Source organism: Aulonocara stuartgranti (genome assembly GCF_965226115.1).
Source record: "Aulonocara stuartgranti genome assembly, chromosome: 5".
Classification (NCBI taxonomy): Eukaryota; Metazoa; Chordata; class Actinopteri; order Cichliformes; family Cichlidae; genus Aulonocara; species Aulonocara stuartgranti.
The window spans coordinates 23,649,709-23,668,208 of record NC_138943.1 but is presented as its reverse complement, the minus strand read 5'-3'; the positions used below and the strand labels follow the sequence as shown (position 1 = coordinate 23,668,208).

General features: G+C 39.1%; 1 protein-coding gene across 2 annotated transcripts; it reads left to right on the top strand.

Annotated features, from left to right (window-relative positions):
* Positions 1 to 21: 21 nt before the first annotated feature.
* On the top strand, positions 22 to 15,816 carry ankrd52b (ankyrin repeat domain 52b). 2 transcript variants are annotated; one of them, XM_082533855.1, is made up of 28 exons: positions 22 to 86; positions 1,595 to 1,678; positions 1,801 to 1,879; positions 2,027 to 2,097; positions 2,189 to 2,389; positions 2,669 to 2,756; positions 3,385 to 3,527; positions 4,889 to 5,101; positions 5,195 to 5,273; positions 5,386 to 5,500; positions 5,657 to 5,739; positions 5,842 to 5,953; positions 6,369 to 6,437; positions 6,512 to 6,652; positions 7,135 to 7,191; positions 7,487 to 7,598; positions 7,693 to 7,764; positions 7,866 to 8,067; positions 8,259 to 8,346; positions 10,950 to 11,067; positions 11,196 to 11,415; positions 11,604 to 11,691; positions 11,790 to 11,873; positions 12,256 to 12,401; positions 12,637 to 12,719; positions 13,044 to 13,126; positions 13,604 to 13,695; positions 13,797 to 15,816. In XM_082533855.1, exons 3-28 carry the CDS (start codon positions 1,840 to 1,842, stop codon positions 13,985 to 13,987), a joined length of 2,991 nt encoding a protein of 996 aa, XP_082389981.1. In that variant the 5' UTR covers positions 22 to 86; positions 1,595 to 1,678; positions 1,801 to 1,839; the 3' UTR covers positions 13,988 to 15,816. The 2 variants fall into 2 exon arrangements, with proteins under 2 accessions (XP_082389981.1, XP_082389980.1); XM_082533854.1 differs by lacking the exon at positions 22 to 86 and adding an exon at positions 374 to 548.
* Positions 15,817 to 18,500: the final 2,684 nt, after the last annotated feature.

Sequence of the window (18,500 nt, the reverse complement as noted above, 5' to 3'; positions counted from 1 at the left end):
TTGTAAGTAGTGACGTCATCTAGATTTTACTCTTTTTTTTTTTTTTTTTGCCCTGAGCGAAACCTGGCAGGTTTAAAAAGTTATCAGTAAGTAAAATGATTATCTGTAGTAAAAAAAAAATAGGGACTGTCTAATGAGTAAAATAAATGTAGTTGCGTTAAAGGCAAAATATTTCCCCAGGATTTTAGAAACAAGCTAATAGCATATTGCATATTTAGCTTAAACTAAAATTACATAAATACATCGTATTTTTTATGTTTATAAAAAAATACGAGAACAAATATCTGACCAAAATTTACATTACTAACATTACTACTATTAACATTACGTCAAAGACAGCCAAAGAAAAAAAAACACTTAAATCACGTTTCTTTAACTTTTCTCGCGATGTTCTGGGAGCTTTGCTGTATACAATCCCAGCTGCTATCTAAGCTAAAGCTAAATTAGCTGCTACTTATTGATTGCAATGTAGTCAAGTTCACACCAAGTATCAGTGAAGGGGCTTCACGGGTGGTTGGGATATGGAGTTAAGAAATATCAAGGACCAGGTAGTAAATACAGCTTTTTCTGAACTTAACATTAAATAACCTGTCGGTTCTCACAACTGCAATCAGCTGGCTAGTCATGTTAGCGGCGTGACGAGCAAAGTTTTCTGCAAGGATGGCTAATGTCACAGACTCCTCACCCCGTAAAGATACATGTAGTTTAAGCTGGAGTTTCTGTGGAGTTAGATGTCTAATGCATTAATTTTGCAATGTACTTAGAAACTGTATCATTATGATCATTGGTATTCCTGTAAATACAGTTGAAAACCCACAAAAATTATTGTAAATATACATTTCACATATATTTGTCGTTTGTACAGTGGTTAGATTTGATTAGTCCACACTTAATTATGTGCCACTGCATTCTGAATATTCCCAGTAGGAAGAAAATGGATGTGTGGGTGGACGTGCTTGAGACAGTTCAGTTTCTTTTTCTTTAGTGACATGTGACAAATTAAAATGCTTGTTGTTTTTTCTTCGGTTGTCTTTGAAGCAGGCTTCATAAGTCTAATTATACTTTTTACGAAAGTCAACTGAGTCATTGTAATCTTTCCTGTACAGTGCATAACAAATTTATTACACCAACTGTCATAAAAACAAGAAAACACAGATATAGTTTTAGAAATCTGTCAAAATAATTATGTAGTTGGTCATTAGGCAGATAAACTGAATTCACATTTTTCTACCTAAATTTGAGCCTGCACATTTATCTGAGAAGCCAGATAGGTCATTCAACAAGTAAAACAAATTTTTCCATTTTGGAATAACTTAATTAATAATTAAATTAAATAACTTTAATTTGGTATCTTAATCAAAAACTAATGATGTGCTTTACAATTTTTTCAGCTTTTTTGTAAAAAAGTAAATTTGAAACTTTGTGGGTAACCACATTACTTATATTTTAGCGTTAAAAATATAGCTTTGATGAAAGAGGTTGTGCATGTATGTATTTATGTCCCTGTAGTTTTTGATTTTCATGTTGAATTGGTCCTATATGTATATGTCTACAAAAAAGTTGTTTGATTTACCTGTACTAATTTTTCTTTCAGTCCCCATTGGTCCAGGCCATATTCAGCCGGAACACAGAAGATGTGACATTTTTACTGAACCACAAAGAAGATGTCAACTCACTGGTAGTGTTACTCAGTTTTAATTCAGGAGTTGTGTTACAAATTACAACATGCTGAAGGCTACTTGCGATTGCACATTAAATTTGTATTTAGACTATAATTTTATATATTTTTTTAAATCTCAGGACCAAGAACAAAGCACACCACTACATGCTGCTGCTTATATGGGCGATGTCATTGTTATGGACCTACTTATTAGTTCAGGTAAAAGACAAAAAAAATTGTGTGGTTGTAAGAACAAAATATTTGTTGTAATGACTGATATAAATTAGTCGTATGCAAAAGAACTGTAATACCTCAAAACTGCACAAGCAATAAAACCTAGTTTTGCTTTTTTGTGCTCTCTTACAGGTGCAAATGTCAACGCCAAGGACCAGGGGTTGCTGACTCCTTTACACCGAGCAGCTGCCTCAAGAAATGAAGTAAATTACTATTGTCAAATGGATTTTAAAAAGTCAGTGACAGTTAGCTCTTAATGTTAGACTTATCCTTTTATTTTGTTTTTCCTGTCAGAGGGCTGTGGAGCTATTGCTGAAACACAAAGTAGAGGTTAATGCACGGGACAAGTTCTGGCATACACCCCTGCACATGGCAGCTGCAAACTGGGCTACAGGTTGTGCCAAAGCCCTGATACCACATGTTTGCAGCCTGGATGTAACTGACAAGGCAGGAAGGACACCGCTACATCATGCAGCGCACAGTGGTCATGGGGAGGTAAGCTGAAGAGTCTTCTTACTGACGTTTAACTATTTTAAAACTATTAAAAGCTATCTTTTTATTTGGTGTTTTTTAATAGGTAACATTTATGATATTTTATATTATTATATATAACATTTTACATTGATTTCCATTAGGAAAGTGAATGATACGTTTCTGGGGTTTGGGTAATTGTTGCAGCACGTTTAAAAAAAATTACCTGTTAGGTTGTATTCATCAGCATAGATGAGTTTACATAGATGAAGTGGCTACATCCTGATATTGTGCCTTTAACAGATGGTGAACGTGTTCCTGCGTAAAGGTGCAAATGCATGTGCCAAGGACAAGAAGGAAAGGCAAGCAGTCCACTGGGCTGCATCCCTCGGTGAGTAGAGACGCTCCTAACAGACACAAATGTATCTTGAATGTAATTTTCTTTTATGAGTTTTAAAGAATAACAGAAGTCTTCTAGTAACTAATAGTATGTACAAACTGGAAGGGATTGGCCTTGACCTTAACAGTGGGATGCTTTTGGGATAAAATAACACTTTCTGTTGTCATCACCAGTGTATGTTTTGTGCTTGGCTGAAAACACAATTGTAAGTGTGCAAGAGTCCTTTAACAGAAAGGAGAGGTCAGAGGTTTAAATGTGAGATATTTTAAATCTTTATACAGTAGTTTCTATATGTTGACAATACACACCACACTTGTAACAATCATAGTTTCTGAGTTACAAGTCTTTCTGTCAACTTTCGACCAGTAAATTATTCAGTTGACCTTGAAGTTTTATCAGAATTCATTCAAAACTTTTCTTGTTTATAGACAAGATAACACACATGCATTCAAATGCTACCAAACACATAACCAGTGTATTCAAATGAGACCAGCTGTTGGCCAGACTGTGTGCCGTTTAATCCAGCTGTGTAACTAGCAAGTGTTGAGATGTACTAGCGTCACAAATATTTGTAGTAAATATGAATCTCTCGCTCTTGTTTTTTTCTTTTTTTTCTAAGGACATTTGGAGGTTGTGAAGCTGCTGTTGTCTCACAGTGGAGATGTGATGTGCAAAGACAAGCGTGGTTACACTCCACTCCACGTTGCAGCTGCCGGCGGACATTTAGACGTAGTCAAATATCTGCTGAGACTGGGGGTGGAGGTAAAGTCTACTGTGGTTGGGATACATTGCTTTTCCCACAATATATCCTCCGAAGAACCGAAGACAAAAAAGTATCTTTCAGTTTAACTTTTTGTTGTGATTTGCTGCTTCTTTGGCGCTAAAAGAGGCCATGAGATGTCAATGAAAAGCCCAGGATGTCCTCTGTTCAGCACATCAGGACTTAGTAGGTTAGCTTAAATAAATCAAAAGATAATCAAAACAAATTTCCATTACAGAGGAATAAAAGAATAAGCTGGATCTCAGGAGGATATAGTTGGTATTTTTTTAATGTTTGGTTTATTATGTGCAGGACAAAAAGTTTTAAATATGTTTAAGCTTTCTGCTGAGTTTCTTTTTCAGAATTAAGATATTGAGACACTTTCTGCTCAATTTTAAACCCCAAACCAGACAGTCAGTGGTAATAAATGGTTTGATAAAAGGTGAGGCATAAATAACTTGTGTTGTGTGGAGCTCCAGGATTGGCTTTATGTTGTTTTCCAGGCTGTACCAACACTTATGCTGCTGCATTGTGAGTGAATCCAAAATAGATGCATAAATTCAGTACTTGCCCCCTTCCTGATTTCCTTTTTTTTTCTTTGCACATATGTCACACTTACATGTTTCAGATCATCAAATTTTTTAATTAGACAGAATGAAACAGAAATAACCAAGGTAAATACAAAATGTAGTTTTTAAATAATGATTTCATTTATGAAGAAACAAAAAACTATTCAAACCTACCTGGCCCTGTTTGAAAAAGTTAATGCCCGCCCTTGTTGCACTATGAAATAACTGAATAATCATGTTTTTTTGGAAAGCTGAGTTCAAGTTCATTACTGCACCCAGACCTAATTAGTGCCAGACCCACTGAATCAAGTCACTTAAATGGAACCTGTCTCACAAAGTGAAACAGGCTAAAAGATCTCAAAAAGAAAGGCATCATGCAGCGAGCTAAAGAAACTCAACAACTGATGACAAGTCTGGAAAGAGTTAACATTTCCATTTTTAGCCATTTATAAATGGCTATAATAGTGTTTTTCACACAGGGCCAAGTAGATTTGGATACCTTTTCCGCTTAATAAATTAAATCATAATTTAAAGACTGCAGTTTGTATTTACTCAGGTTATCTGTCTAATATTACATTTTTTGATGATCTGAAATATGAAATCTGGAAGGGGGCAAATACTTCTTTACATTTTTTATTTCTTTTTTAAAACCTCACATATAATGATCTACGTCAGCCGCCCACTGATATAATCTGCAGTATTTCTTGGGCATATGGCTCTTGTTATTTACAGCAAACTGTTTTATACTCCATTGGTTTATGTATTTGTCTATATATTTTGATATCTGCTTCCAGATTGATGAGCCCAACATTTTTGGGAACACAGCGCTCCACATGGCCTGTCACACAGGGCAAGACACTGTGGCCACTGAACTGGTGAACAGTGGCGCCAGCATCAACCAACCCAACTACAACGGCAACACACCATTACATCTGGCAGCTGCCTCCTCCAGCGGGGTGTTGTGTCTTGAGCTCCTAGTCAACAATGGTGCTGATGTCAGCGTACAGGTTAAAAGGATGATAAATAAGAAAATAATCATCTATTGGTTGAGGGGATAATTGGCTGGAAGACTGAATGTTTTCTTTTTGTCTAATAAACAGAATAAGAAAGACATGAGCCCTTTACATATGGCTGCAATGCACGGACGCTTCACTGGCTCGCAGATTCTCATCCAAAATGGTAACAAAGTGCAAAATTTGGTGTAATGTGACTGATAATGAAAAGGGTTCTTAAAATATCTAAGCTCGAGAGACACCTATCCACGCATTTTTTTTCCCTCCCACTTACACAGGGGGAGAGATCGATTGTGTTGACAGTAATGGAAATGCTCCTCTTCATGTTGCTGCCAGACATGGTCAGGAGCTGCTGGTCAGTACTCTGCTGACAAACGGTGCTGATAAAGGCAGGTAGGTCTGTGAGTCATTGATCAGTTGTATAAAATGTATTCAAAATTATGACATCCTTGCCTCCTCGCAACCCCCTTGCAGTGACTCTGTCGCTGTCAAGTAGCTTTCCAACTTGGCACATACTTACCAAACGTAACAATGTCATCATCTCTACAGACAGGGAATTAATGGGATGCTTCCACTGCATTTGGCGGCGCTCTACGGCTTTCCAGACTGTTGTCGCAAGTTACTGTCTAACGGTGAGAATCTGTTTTGAGTCACCCCGTTTCAGAATCACATTTCTTTCTTGTTACATTTTAATTACTAACACCAGCTCGTTTCTGTTGTTCGTCTTTGTTCAGGCCAGTTTTACAACATGGCGCCAATGCTGACGAATGACCAAAGTGTGGGGTTCGACATAAACATGTTAGATGATCATGGAAGGACGTGCCTGCATGCAGCTGCATCTGGAGGGTGAGTGGTGCAGACTCTAAGTAAATGCTTTTAATAGCTGGCACAATTTTGTCCTCGTGCACTTGTAAATAGAAGTCTGAATTATAAGTGCATCCATGTATGACAAGTATTATTAGTCATCAGTAGCTGTGTAAATTTCAGAACATAGTAATGTTGTGAATTTTCTGTGTTGTTCAGCCACAACACAGAGGTCAGTCGGCGATACACTACGAATGTCAAAGGAGGGTAAAACTATTGTAAAGATCGTAATGCCAATTATTTGTTGTGTTGTTTTCCGAGTCATAAGGTTTGAGGCAGAAATAAATCAACAGAAAATGAGCTTAAATGATAAACTTCAGAAATATTTGTGAGCTATGCACTGCACTTGTGAGACACTTGGTTCTCAGTTGAAGTCTTTATTTTTTTTATTTTGCAGGAATGTCGAGTGTGTTAATTTGCTGTTAAGCAGCGGTGCTGAGCTGGATATAAAAGACAATTTGGGAAGGTAAGCAGTCCTGAATGGCTGGAGGTAAGAACTGAACTTTGGTGTTACCTGATGTGTCCTGTTTTGCTTTGCAGATCTCCTCTGCACTACGCTGCAGCAAATGGGAACAGCCAGTGCACCATCTCCCTGGTGAGAGCTGGTGCAGATGTCAATGAGCTGGATCTGACGGGCTGCAACCCCCTGCACTATGCTGCTGCTTCACACACCTTCTCTGGGTAAGAGTCTTTACTGACATTTTAAATTTGCACATTTCACTCAACAACATGAAAGCATGGATCCATCCTACCTTGTATAAATCGTTCAGGCTGCTGATGGTGGTGTAACGTGTGGCAGAATTTTCTTGACTCGCTTTGGACCATTTTGCACCAATTAACATTTTTTAAACACCACAGCCTACATGAGTATAGCTCCTGACGATGTTTACATTATACTCATCTTCTGATGGCTCCTTCCAGCAAGATAAAACAATCTGTGACAAAGCTTGAAATCTGGTTTCCTGAACATGACAATGAGTTCACTGCACTCAGACGACTTCCAGTAAAGCACCTTTGGAGTGTGGTGGAACGAGAGATGCTCACTGTGGATGTGCAGGCGACAAATCAGCAGCAACTGTGTGATGCTGTTATGGACCAATATGAGGAATGTTTCCAGCACTTTGTTGAAGTAGCTTAAAAAGTGCTCATCTTTTTTTCCACAGAGGGGGTCCAAACTCTGACTCAGACGTCAACGTGGAAAAGCAACATGAAGCCTCTCTGTAAGTCATATACGTCACATTTATATATTATACTGTTTGTGCTTTACCATGCAGAATCTAGAGTAATTATCATTTTAAATTAAAATTACACAGACAATTGGAGGTAGTTTGGGTAACTTTTAGTAATGTTCTTTATCAGGAATTATTTAAAGAGTTGATAGGAACAAAATCAGAGGACAGAAAAATGACTTTAATGGAACTTAACGTTAGTTCATAAAGACACAGACTTGTACATTAACGTACATTAAACTCTTGTAAAGTTTAAGTGTTGAGACTGTGAACTTGTTTCGTTCAGGTGTTTAGACTACTTGCTTGACAACGGGGCGAACCCAACTCTGAAGAACAGCAAGGGATACAGTGCCGTTCACTATGCAGCTGCTTATGGGAACAAACAGCATTTAGAGCTGGTCAGTGGTGTCTTCTCATTTTTCATTTAGTTCATACATTTTCTTTTTAACTGACTGCAATCTGGACCTATTTGGAATTCTGTTACTTTTCCAGCTCTTGGAAATTTCTTTCAACTGTCTTGAGGAGGCTGAAAGTAATGTTCCAGTCAGCCCTTTGCACTTAGCTGTGAGTATAAAGTAAAAACCTTGAAAATTATGCAACTAGCAGAGGTCCTGCTAGTTTACATGCTTTCAACTGTATTGTCTTCATGCATTTTGTCACTGCAGGCATATTTTGGCCACTGTGAAGCTCTGCGTTTGCTTTGTGAGACATTAGTGAGTCTGGATGTGCGGGACATTGAAGGCCAAACTGCCCTCCACCTCGCTGCTCAGAAGGGCTTCTCCCCATGTGTAGAAGTACTGTTGAAACATCAAGCCTCCTACACACTGAAGGAGCACAAGCACAAGTGGACAGCTCTTCACACTGCAGGTGTGTGCATCTCAGTACATATTTGTGCCCATACAGTAATGCTTAAGTGTGTTTATCTTGTATTTTTTAGTGCCCCATTGATGGATTTGGGTTGATTTTGTTCTGAAAGTAAACAATGCAGCTTTTTGGTTAAGATTTGTTTTTTCTTTTAAACTTATGTTTTTATCTTTGTGTCCCTTCTGCTCGAGCAGCTGCTGAGGGCCAAGTGGACTGTATCCTCCTGTTAGTTAACATGGAACAAAGTGCTGACATCATTGACAGCCCAGACACACAGGGACAGTGAGTCACTTTGCATCTTTTAATTTGTGTTCGGTGTATTTATTTATTTATTAGTCACGTAAACATGGTTATTTGTGGGCGATTTTAATTATTTATTGTGACATGACACTTATAAAGTAAATAGTCTTCAGCAGTGTGTGTCATGGTCCAACCAGATTAAATTTTCATTAAACTGATACTGATTGCGTGATAACAAGGTAAGCGCAGAAAGGAACAGATTTTATCAGGCATTAAAGCAACGGTTGTGTATATTGATAATAAATTGTCTTTTAAGGTAGTAAAATAAAATAAGAAGATAAACAATTAAGTATTGAACATCTATGAGAAACCGCAAAAGGATGCAAATAACCATGAGGGATTTATGCTTCTGTGAAAAGCTGAAGCAAAAGTCATCGTGTCATGCAGTCTGAGGCTATTGTGATTGGCCTGTTTCTTACCGTCGATTCCTCCTGTGCATTTCTGGCTACTTTTTTGCAAAAACTACTGGAACATATGTGAGGGAATGTAAAAAGAAGTGAAAAACTCGAGTGTCAAATATGATTAGCTTTCGTTGAAAAAACAAAAAACCACGGGAACACAATGTGTCTGAGTGTGTTCGCTCAGACACCATATGAGCGAAAATAACTTGAAACACAACTTTCTTTCTTTTTTTTTATTTTTATAAAGCTCTGACTTGTATTATGAGTATGAGTCTGTGGTCTGAAAGAGAGTCCTGTAACTCTGTCTGCAAAATATAGTATATAATGACCAATGTTGGGCAATTAATTATATAGTTACTTCTTCAAAAAAGTTACTGAGTTTTGCAAACAACAAAGTTTTTTTTGCAGCTGTTTACCTAAAAATGCTGCCAAGGCATTTTTTTTTAAATAAACATTTCAAACTATTTACAGAACAATCAGCTGTTCTGCATCAAATCTGATGCCACACAAATGATTTGTGCCACTCCAAAAAATTATTTCTATCCACTATAATAAAAAGGAGAACAACAGGCTGATACCTGCAGGCCTGACAACAGGAGATGTATCACTTCTGTAACACCTGTAGCACTCAGCAGTCGCCTCATTGTTCTGTTGTTTTTCTGGCGTTGTTTTCGCTCACAGGCGGAGAGCGCTTTCAAGCATTTTCCTTATAAGATGCCGTTTTTACTGTTTCTTCCCGCAGTAAATATAAACAACGATAGTATTCAGGAAGAAAACCAAACATTGCAGATAATATTTATCATAACTCTGGTTTTACGTGGCCTATCAACACAATTTAAAAACTGGTATAAAGTCCACACTTTTTCCGTCAATTGTTCTGTCAGTCCTGCTCACATCTCCAATGGTTGTACACGTCATTAACGTGGCTTCACTCCTCATCAGCCGCTTTGCTAGCTAAAACACCGGTGTCGGCACATAAGAACGCTGTCATAGCCTGTCAACGACGTTGATTAGCTGCGTATATACGAATGTGAATCGCGTTATTGGCTGGACTATGGGATAAGGTGGTATCGTTGTAATCCCATACTGGAGCAGCCAGTCACTCACTGACTAACACTGCAAAACAGAATTGTTAAAGTATTAATTTCATTTCAGGTTAGATTTTTTTTTTGTGCGCAACGCAGATTTTCTGTGCGCAGAGACCGTGCCAGCAGTGCGCAATTGCGCACGTGCGCAGCTTAGAGGGAACATTGATCCCCACAAGGAGTGAAGACCTGTGAGGAGAAAATAGTCCCAGTATTGTGTTAGTTTTTATTGGGCTGGCACTGATTATAAAACAGCCTCTTAGGTTCTACAAAGATTCACCACATGAGTCTTAGGCTACGTTCACACTGCAGGTCTCAATGCTCAATTCCAATTTTTTGATCAAATACGATATTTTTGTCTGCTTGTTCACACTACAAATAAAATGCGACAGCAAACGCGCTCTAGTGTGAACCCTCAAAGTGGCCGCATGCGCAAAAGAAGACGTCACACACAACGCGCTCTGTTTAGACCCAGAGCAAACTATATTGTTTGACTCATGGCCGTTAATATAAAGACTTCCGACTTTACGTTTCCCAATTTTTGCTTTAAGTTATTTTGTTATTTACATAATAATGTAAATAACCTAATAATTATCCTTATTGCTGTTTTAGAGGAGCGGTGTTTCAAAGGATAGTTGCAGATTTCTGTCAGAATCTGCAGATTATACAGTATAAATAAAATGTTCATGTTTCTCCAACGTTGTCTTCCCAACAGTTTCACTGACATCTACACTGGATGGCCAGGAAGCGTTCACGATGTCTTCTCGGGCGCTTCTCCGGAGCTGATAATTGGCGCCTTGTCTTGTGTCAGTGACGTAAAAGACGGATTTAATGCGAATTGACCATTCAAACAGCAGTCGCTTTCTAAAACATCGGATATGTATCGGATTCAGTACCACATACGAAAGTGACCCAGATCAGATTTGAAAATATCGGATTTGTGCCGTTCACACTGTCATACCATGATCGGATTTGGGTCGCATAGGGTCAAAAAAATGGGATTTGATGCGCTTTCGCCTGCAGTGTGAACGTAGCCTAAATCAGCAGATAGTTGAAGTGACAGAATCATGCCTACAACTGAATTCTGCTTGTTGTACAGGACGGCTCTCATGCTGGCAGCTCTCGGTTGCCACACCGACTGTGTCCACATACTGCTGGAGAAAAATGCAAAGCCTGATGCTGCAGACAAACAAGGCTTCACTGCTTTACACCGAGCTGTGAGTGTGTGCATGTCGCACGTCACTTCTTTTCATTGCACTCAATAATTATTGCAAATAGAAGATTATACCTTTACCACCACCCTCGTGCCTCCTGTCACATGATATCTTGTGTACTCATCCTGCAGGTCATAATGGGCAGTGAGGAGTGTGTGTCTGCTCTGCTGGAACATGGAGCTTCTGCTCTGTGCCGAGACTCTAGGGGGAGGACCCCGCTGCACCTCGCAGCATCCTGTGGTCACACGGAGCTGCTCCGCTCTTTGCTAAAGGCTGCAAAGAAAGCTGACCCTCTGGACTCCATGCTGGACTACAAAGGCTACACACCCACTCACTGGGCTGCCTACCATGGTGAGACATCAGAGCAGCACTTCATGTCAAATGAGCAGTTTATAATTAAGCCGTTTTAACACAATAGACCTGCCTGTTCATACATCATTTTTGTGTATCATGAGACACTGCGTTTTATTGTGCATTAAGTCATTTAAATAAAAATGTAAACATCAATTATGTCTCTATTTGTTTCCAACCTTTCTTAGGTCATGACGGATGTTTATGCATTTTACTTGAAAACAAACTTTTTAGCATCCAGGAAGGAAGTCTCTTCACCCCATTGCACTGTGCTCTGTGAGTTATTATGTGCGCACACATGCTTTTTAGAAGTCAGCTTAAATAAATTTAGTGTAGTTCTTCACATTTTAAACACCTCTGTTTGCCACATGCAGAGTTAAAGGGCACGAAGCTGCAGCAGACCTTCTAGTGAAGACTTTTGGCCCTCAAATTGTCAGCATTAGTGACGCCAAAGGAAGGTAGGTAACTTTCATTCAGACGGTTTCATACAACACAGCCAGCAGGTGTCAGTAAAGTTAATGTAATAGTTTTAGGTTTATTTTACATGTGGCATACATTTCCCAGCAGTCATAATACACTGCTCATATTATTTTTTATGATTGCTACTCATTTAAAAGTGGCCTAATTTGAAATGTACAGTGTGATTTATTTATTTTTTCTCTATATTACATAAACAGGCTCTACTCGGGCTACTACTAAAGCTACAAGTTATTTTGTATGATTCGGTTTTAATGGATTTTTTTGCATCACCTTTCCCAAACTGGACAGTGTTTTCTCCTTCGTGGGCTGTGAACATTTCTGCTCATCTAGTATTTTGATGTGTTCCTTGCTTGAGTTCAGGACCCCACTGCATGCTGCTGCATATTCAGGGAACGTTGCTGGGCTGCAGCTGGTTCTGGCCCAGGGAGCACAGGTTAATGCTGTGGACCACTGTGGATGCTCTGCTCTGATGGTTGCTGCTGCCTGTGGACAGACCAGAGCTGTTGGTATGTGTGAAACAAGGAAGTCCTTTGAAATGTTTTTGTTTCTTTCTGCACCTGGAAACCTTTAAAAACTATCTAGACTATTTAGAGCTGGAGAGCTTCTTTTCTCACATCCCTCAGTGATGGTTTCTTTTAATAAACCACTTTGTTCCACTGTTGCACTGTCATGTGAAAACACCAACCAACAGCTTGAGGTGTAGTAGTCTGGGTTTGTTGATGTTTACTTCCTGTATTTCAGAGTTCTTGCTGAACAAGGCGACCCCAGACCTGACCCTGGTGGATTTCAATAACAACACAGCCCTTCACTTAGCCTGCAGCAAGGTCCCATACACACAAACAAATGGGTGCACTAAATGCATGCAGTGTCACACAAATAGTTGCATGAGTGTAGCAGGAGATCAGTTTAACATCCGTCACAGAAGGTGATTAGAAATGTAATGCATGAAAATCAAGTTTAATATGTATCATAACTGTTGTTTGTCGGCCTGTCTGGAGTATAATTCTGATTTAATTTGAACTAATTCTAATAGTAGTTTTTCTTATATGAAACCTGCATATGCATGGCTCATAATACTAAGTACTTGTTTTGAATTTCAGTGAATAAAGCGGATGGTTTTAACAACATTAACATGCTTTATTCTGCAGGGTCATGAGATGTGTGCCTTGTTAATCCTGGGAGAGATCACCGATTCCTCACTCATAAATGCAAGAAACAACGCTCTCCAAATGTGAGTTGTCTTGACGTAGCAGTCAGCTGATCTCCATAAACAGTTATCTGCAGAGACACAAGAAGGTTTCTGGTTTCTGTTTGTTGTCCAAGTATTATTGGCTGGCCACACTGGAAGCCCAGAAACATATAATCATGGTAAAAAGAAAATACACCTTCCCTGACAAAATAAAAAAATAGTCTTATCCTTAGCAGGTCTTCAAGCAGCAAAGTGCACTCTTACTGCTTCCAGGTGCTGCTAATCAAATAAAATTGATTAACTGCTTCTCAGCAAGCATGAGCAGCTCTATAAAAGGGAAGGTTTTGGCAGTTTTGCCAGTCTGGAGCATTCAGTTGTGTGTTAACACGATGTCATGCCTTGTTCTGCAGACAAAGAGAAAATGTGACAAATCTGAATGTCTGTTCTGAAAAACATAAATCTCACTGTAGTTTAATCTGTCCTCAGTGCACTGTAGTCAGACCTTTTATTCTCATGCAGGCCGCTTCACATTGCAGCAAGGAAAGGTCTGGCGACTGTTGTGCAGGTGTTACTGAGCAGAGGAGCAGCAGTCATGGCTGTAGATGAGGAAGGTAGGTTGGGATTATATTTCTGTGATAAGAATACCAAAGCAGGTATGTTCAACCTGCGGAGGATTGTGTGGGTTACTGATTTGCCTTTTTATCCTCTGCAGGCCACACGCCAGCTCTGGCCTGTGCCCCGAACAAAAACGTAGCAGAGTGTCTGGCCCTCATCCTTTCCACCATGAAGCCTTTCCCTCCCAGAGAGGCTGGTCCTAACACAGCCTCCCACTTCAGCCCCATCCTGAAGAACTGCACTATCGCTGCCTCCTGCGGGGCCAGTGGAAACCTGTGCCATGCCTGAGCACAGGACCAAATTCACACTGTCAGTCAGTGTTAGCCTGTAAGCCACTTTTGTGACAAAAATGCAGCTTCATCCCAGCGTAACCCAAAGTCACCATGAACACCTGTGGTCATGCATAGCTTTTTGTCTCTCGTGTCATGGCATTTCTATACATGACAGCATATGCTTGCTCGCCAGTAGCATAAAACCTAGTCTTACTCTAATATTAGCTTTCACATTATTCTCTCTATTAAGAGTGTAGTTATTTTAATGAAGTACTAATCTTTAGATATGAATGGAAGGTTTAAAATAAGCACACAACACAAGCCTCCCCACCTGAACCTCATCCACTATCAGTATTTACTTTTATTTAAGCAACATAATCTCAAAACTCCATGTTTGTCTTCAGTTGATACGAGTGCACAGATGCTCAGGTGTTTAGTGTCTGTGTGTGTGCGTGTGTGTTTGGCTTAGTTTTCATATTACTAGATGCTGCTTCTAAATATAAATATTTTAATATATCTAACAGGTGCTGTAAACCTTTTATGCAATTAATAGCACTATTTTCTTATCCTACGCACGGTGTAGCAAACACTACACTGATAAAAAGCCACCTATTATTCTGATATTATCATGATTTAAAACTTCAGTTAGCCTACCAGCCATAAGCATGTTTATAGTTTAAATGAGAATTTAACAACTTTAGTGTATATAGCACTCTTAAAATGAAGTTAACCTTGAAAATCCCAAATTATTGGATTAACCTCAGGTCAGTGTGTACTGTAATCCCGGTGCAATAACAAGCACTGCTCAGACTGGATGTTACATACTCGTATAAACTATGAGTAAAGTATATCAGTTCAATAATCCAGACAGAGAAATGTCAAATAAATAATCAACGCATTAGTTGCTGTGAACACTTTAAATACATTTAAAAAATTTCACAAGGCTTTAAATGTCGAGTAGAAATGGTAATTGTTGAATTAATTTCGAGTCCCAAAGCATCTTTGAATTATTTTTTCTCATAAACGTTTAAAGACCCAAAGATGATTATAATCTATCACAAACACACACATTTGAGAAGTTGGAATTAACAGATACCCAGCTTGTTTTTTTGTTTGTTTTAATGACATGCTGTATTATCAAAATTCGTGTTTGATTTAATCAGTAAAGCATGAACAGTTAGGTGAGTTATAAGGGGTTTTGTTTTTTTCTATACAAGATCTCAGTGGGGAAGAAACCCAGAGTCACAGCACGTGTTCAGGAGCTAGCGTTGATCTGTTCCTATTAAACATTTGCAAACTTTTGTCATTGTTATAAAGAAAATTGGTGACGACAAATTAATTTAGATACATAAAATTATCTGTGCTGCTACAAACAAGCCTCACTGCCTCTCTCTTTAAAGATCAAACTTTTTATAAATAGTGTTGTGCATCAAATGTTTGCCTTTTTTTTTTAAGTCGAAGTCAAAGGCCAGACCTGCAGCTCAGCTGATGCCATTTATCCAAAAGATATTTTCTTCCTAGTTATAGCCGCTGTGTTTTCTTAAAATGCCTTTAAACTATTTGCACTCTGACATCAAAGTTTACAATTTAATGAGGGCATCTTTCCTAGGGTTATGGTGTTGTGTTTGGATTAAAATAGGGAGAAAAAAATCTGTTAGGCATTTCTAAACACAATGTGTAATGAAATGTTGTGAATAACTTCAGGAATTTCCCTGTTGCAGCGTTTCATGTGAGCAAACTGTGTCTTCCGTACAAGTTACTCAAATTTGAGGATGTCACAGCTTGAAAGTGTGGTTTGGTTGTGGCTGGCATTCATAATAGGCCGGAATAAATGAATCACCACCATCTGAAGAAGTCTTGCTGTCTTTATTTTATTATTTCAAAATCTTATTAGAGTTTGATAAACAGAAGCACCGATCTGGGCTCATCGTCTTGTCTGCACCCTTGTGTTCTTCCTTAGAGATGATGCCCGCTGTGTAAGGAAACAGATTTTTGTGCTGGCTCGATTCATTTTTGTCAACGAAACTTTGAATACATCAGATTAGATTTATATGAAAATCTTTTTAATTTTGGTTTTCAGTTCAGTTAGTTTCTTGAATGAATTTTCTTGTTACCCTTTTATTGTATTAAATATCACTTTTAGTTTTGTTTATTTGTTATAGCCTGATCTTTAGCTAATCTGGAGCTGTGTGTTACACTATTCCTCTCTCACACCAACCCTCTAAATGGTCTCCATGAATCTTGAGCCAAAATTTGAAATTTGTGATTAAGTCGAAATGTTATGATACCTAGTGGGACATTTTGAGGTAACTCAAATAAAATTTTGACCTGTGGATGGCCAAAAAAAAACAAAAGTGGGAGAAACACGCTTCCTTCATTTCCTGGATTATTTATTTTATTTTATAGGACTAAATTGTTCAAAGAAAAATCATTTTGGTTTAGCTTTTGTTATTATTACTACTACATTAACTTTGGTGTAAATCACTACAGTCTGCTCTTATAGTGTTCCACCTGGTGCCTGGAGGTAGAGGTCTGCATTCCCGCGGCTGTCCCGCGGGAGCCGCGGGACCCGACCAGATTTCTTGCGGCGCGGGAATAAATTTCCAAATAAAATGCGGTAGCGGTCGGTAACTCTGGTGTAATTTGAACGGGAGCGGGCGGTCTGAAAATATAGCGTGCCCGACATTTTTTCGGAACAGCATATCTGTGATTTCCTCATTCTAATTGAGCACTTTTACAGCCAGTGCTCACGCCTGTTACACGCACTGAGCGCATGGATCAGTGCTTTTTGCACGTGCATTTTACTTGCACAGTCTGTGACTCTGTGCGCGCATCACCTGCATCAGAGCGCGCTTTACCAACATGGCAGAGCAAACTGAAGATGCAATTTCCTTGAAGGACGTTCAGCTGGGATTAGACAACGGTCAGTTTACTTTAAGGAAACCCACATCAGGCAAGTCTGATGTATGGGAGTCTTTTTCATGCGTCATAGACGCAAATGGAAAAAAATTACCCTTTGTACAATGCGATAAATGCCTCAAAGTTTTACCCTTTTGCAGTCACAAGACTGGAACCTCAGGTTTAAGGCGGCACTCATGTCCCATCACAAAGGGGCAAACAAAACTGGCATTTACTAAATCTTTGCTGGTGCCAGAGAAGTTTAAAAAAGAAACCAGAGACAAATGTGTTCAGTTTGTTTGCCAAGACATTCGACCGTATGATACCATCTCTGGAAAAGGCTTCACACAGCTGGCCCAACATTTGGTCGACACAGCAGCAAGAATAGGAAAATTCGATGTCTGTGAGATACTACCACACCCCACAACGGTGTCAAGAAATGTTGAAATGAGGGCTCAGAGTCTACGTAAACATGTTGTGGAGGAAATCACTGCAACAATATCGAAGTTTGGATGCGCTGTTACAGCAGACATATGGACAGAAACATATCGAAAAACGTCCTTTTTGTCTGCAACCATCCATTACGTTAATGAGCAATCTGAGCTACATTCAAGAGTGCTTTTTGCTGCCCCTTTTGACCCAAGCACCTCAAAGACAGGTGAAAAAATTCGAAGGCACCTGCTGCAGAATCTCAAGAGTGTTTGGCATTGATGCGACAGACATGGGCAAAAAGATTATTTTTGTCACAGATCGTGGAGCCAACATGATCAGTGCCTTACGAGAATACACGAGGCTAAACTGCACAGCGCACATACTAAACGTGACTCTCTCCAGTGCGTTTGGTACTGCCATAATCGAAAAGTCTCCAGAGATCGCTAGCCTTCTGACTGATGTTAAAAAGTTGGTTACATATTTCAAACACTCAGGACAGCAGGGCAAGCTTAAAAAGTCACTGAAACAATCCATAGAGACACGATGGAACTCTAACTTTGACATGTTAAATTCTGTCTTGGAACAGTACGAAGACATTGCATCTGTGCTGACTGAGAGCAATAATTATGACAAGATCGGACGCATTAGCATCAGTACTCTTAAGTTACTAGTATCATTCCTAAAACCCTTCAAAGAGGCAACTGACGACTTGGAAACTGATAACACAGCTCCCAGTGCCTCACTTGTTCTTCCGTGGTCTGTGCGATTAATTGAGCACTGTACATCAGCCACAAAAGACCCTCTGCTCTCTGAAATTGCAACCGTCTGTGTAACACGGCTGAAAGAATTACTGTCAGCAGACAGCACTTCATCCCATTCTGTTCACATGCTTTATAAAATAGCAACCTTTCTGACACCAAATCTGCGATGTCTGAGAATGTTAGATGAAAGAGGGCGACAGAATGTGATACAGGGAGTCAAGGAGATGATCGAAGATTTAAAGTTTGATCATGCACATGATGAGGATGTTGAACCAACACCTGCCAAAAGGCCTACTGTTCTTCATAAATTTTCAGATTGGGAGGAAGAGGAAGAATCATGTGGATCAAAATCACTAGATGTTCAGATTCAGGAGTACAGGACCATGAAACTTGAATTATCAAGTCAACAAAACATTTTGCAGTGGTGGAATTCCAACA

Coding starts and splice junctions, on each gene's coding strand:
- ankrd52b (XM_082533854.1), top strand. CDS start 522: ATGGAGTTAAGAAATATCAAGGACCAG. Junction 5,274..5,385: donor GCAGATTCTCATCCAAAATG/GTAACAAAGTGC, acceptor CCACTTACACAG/GGGGAGAGATCGATTGTGTT. Junction 13,127..13,603: donor AGAAACAACGCTCTCCAAAT/GTGAGTTGTCTT, acceptor ATTCTCATGCAG/GCCGCTTCACATTGCAGCAA.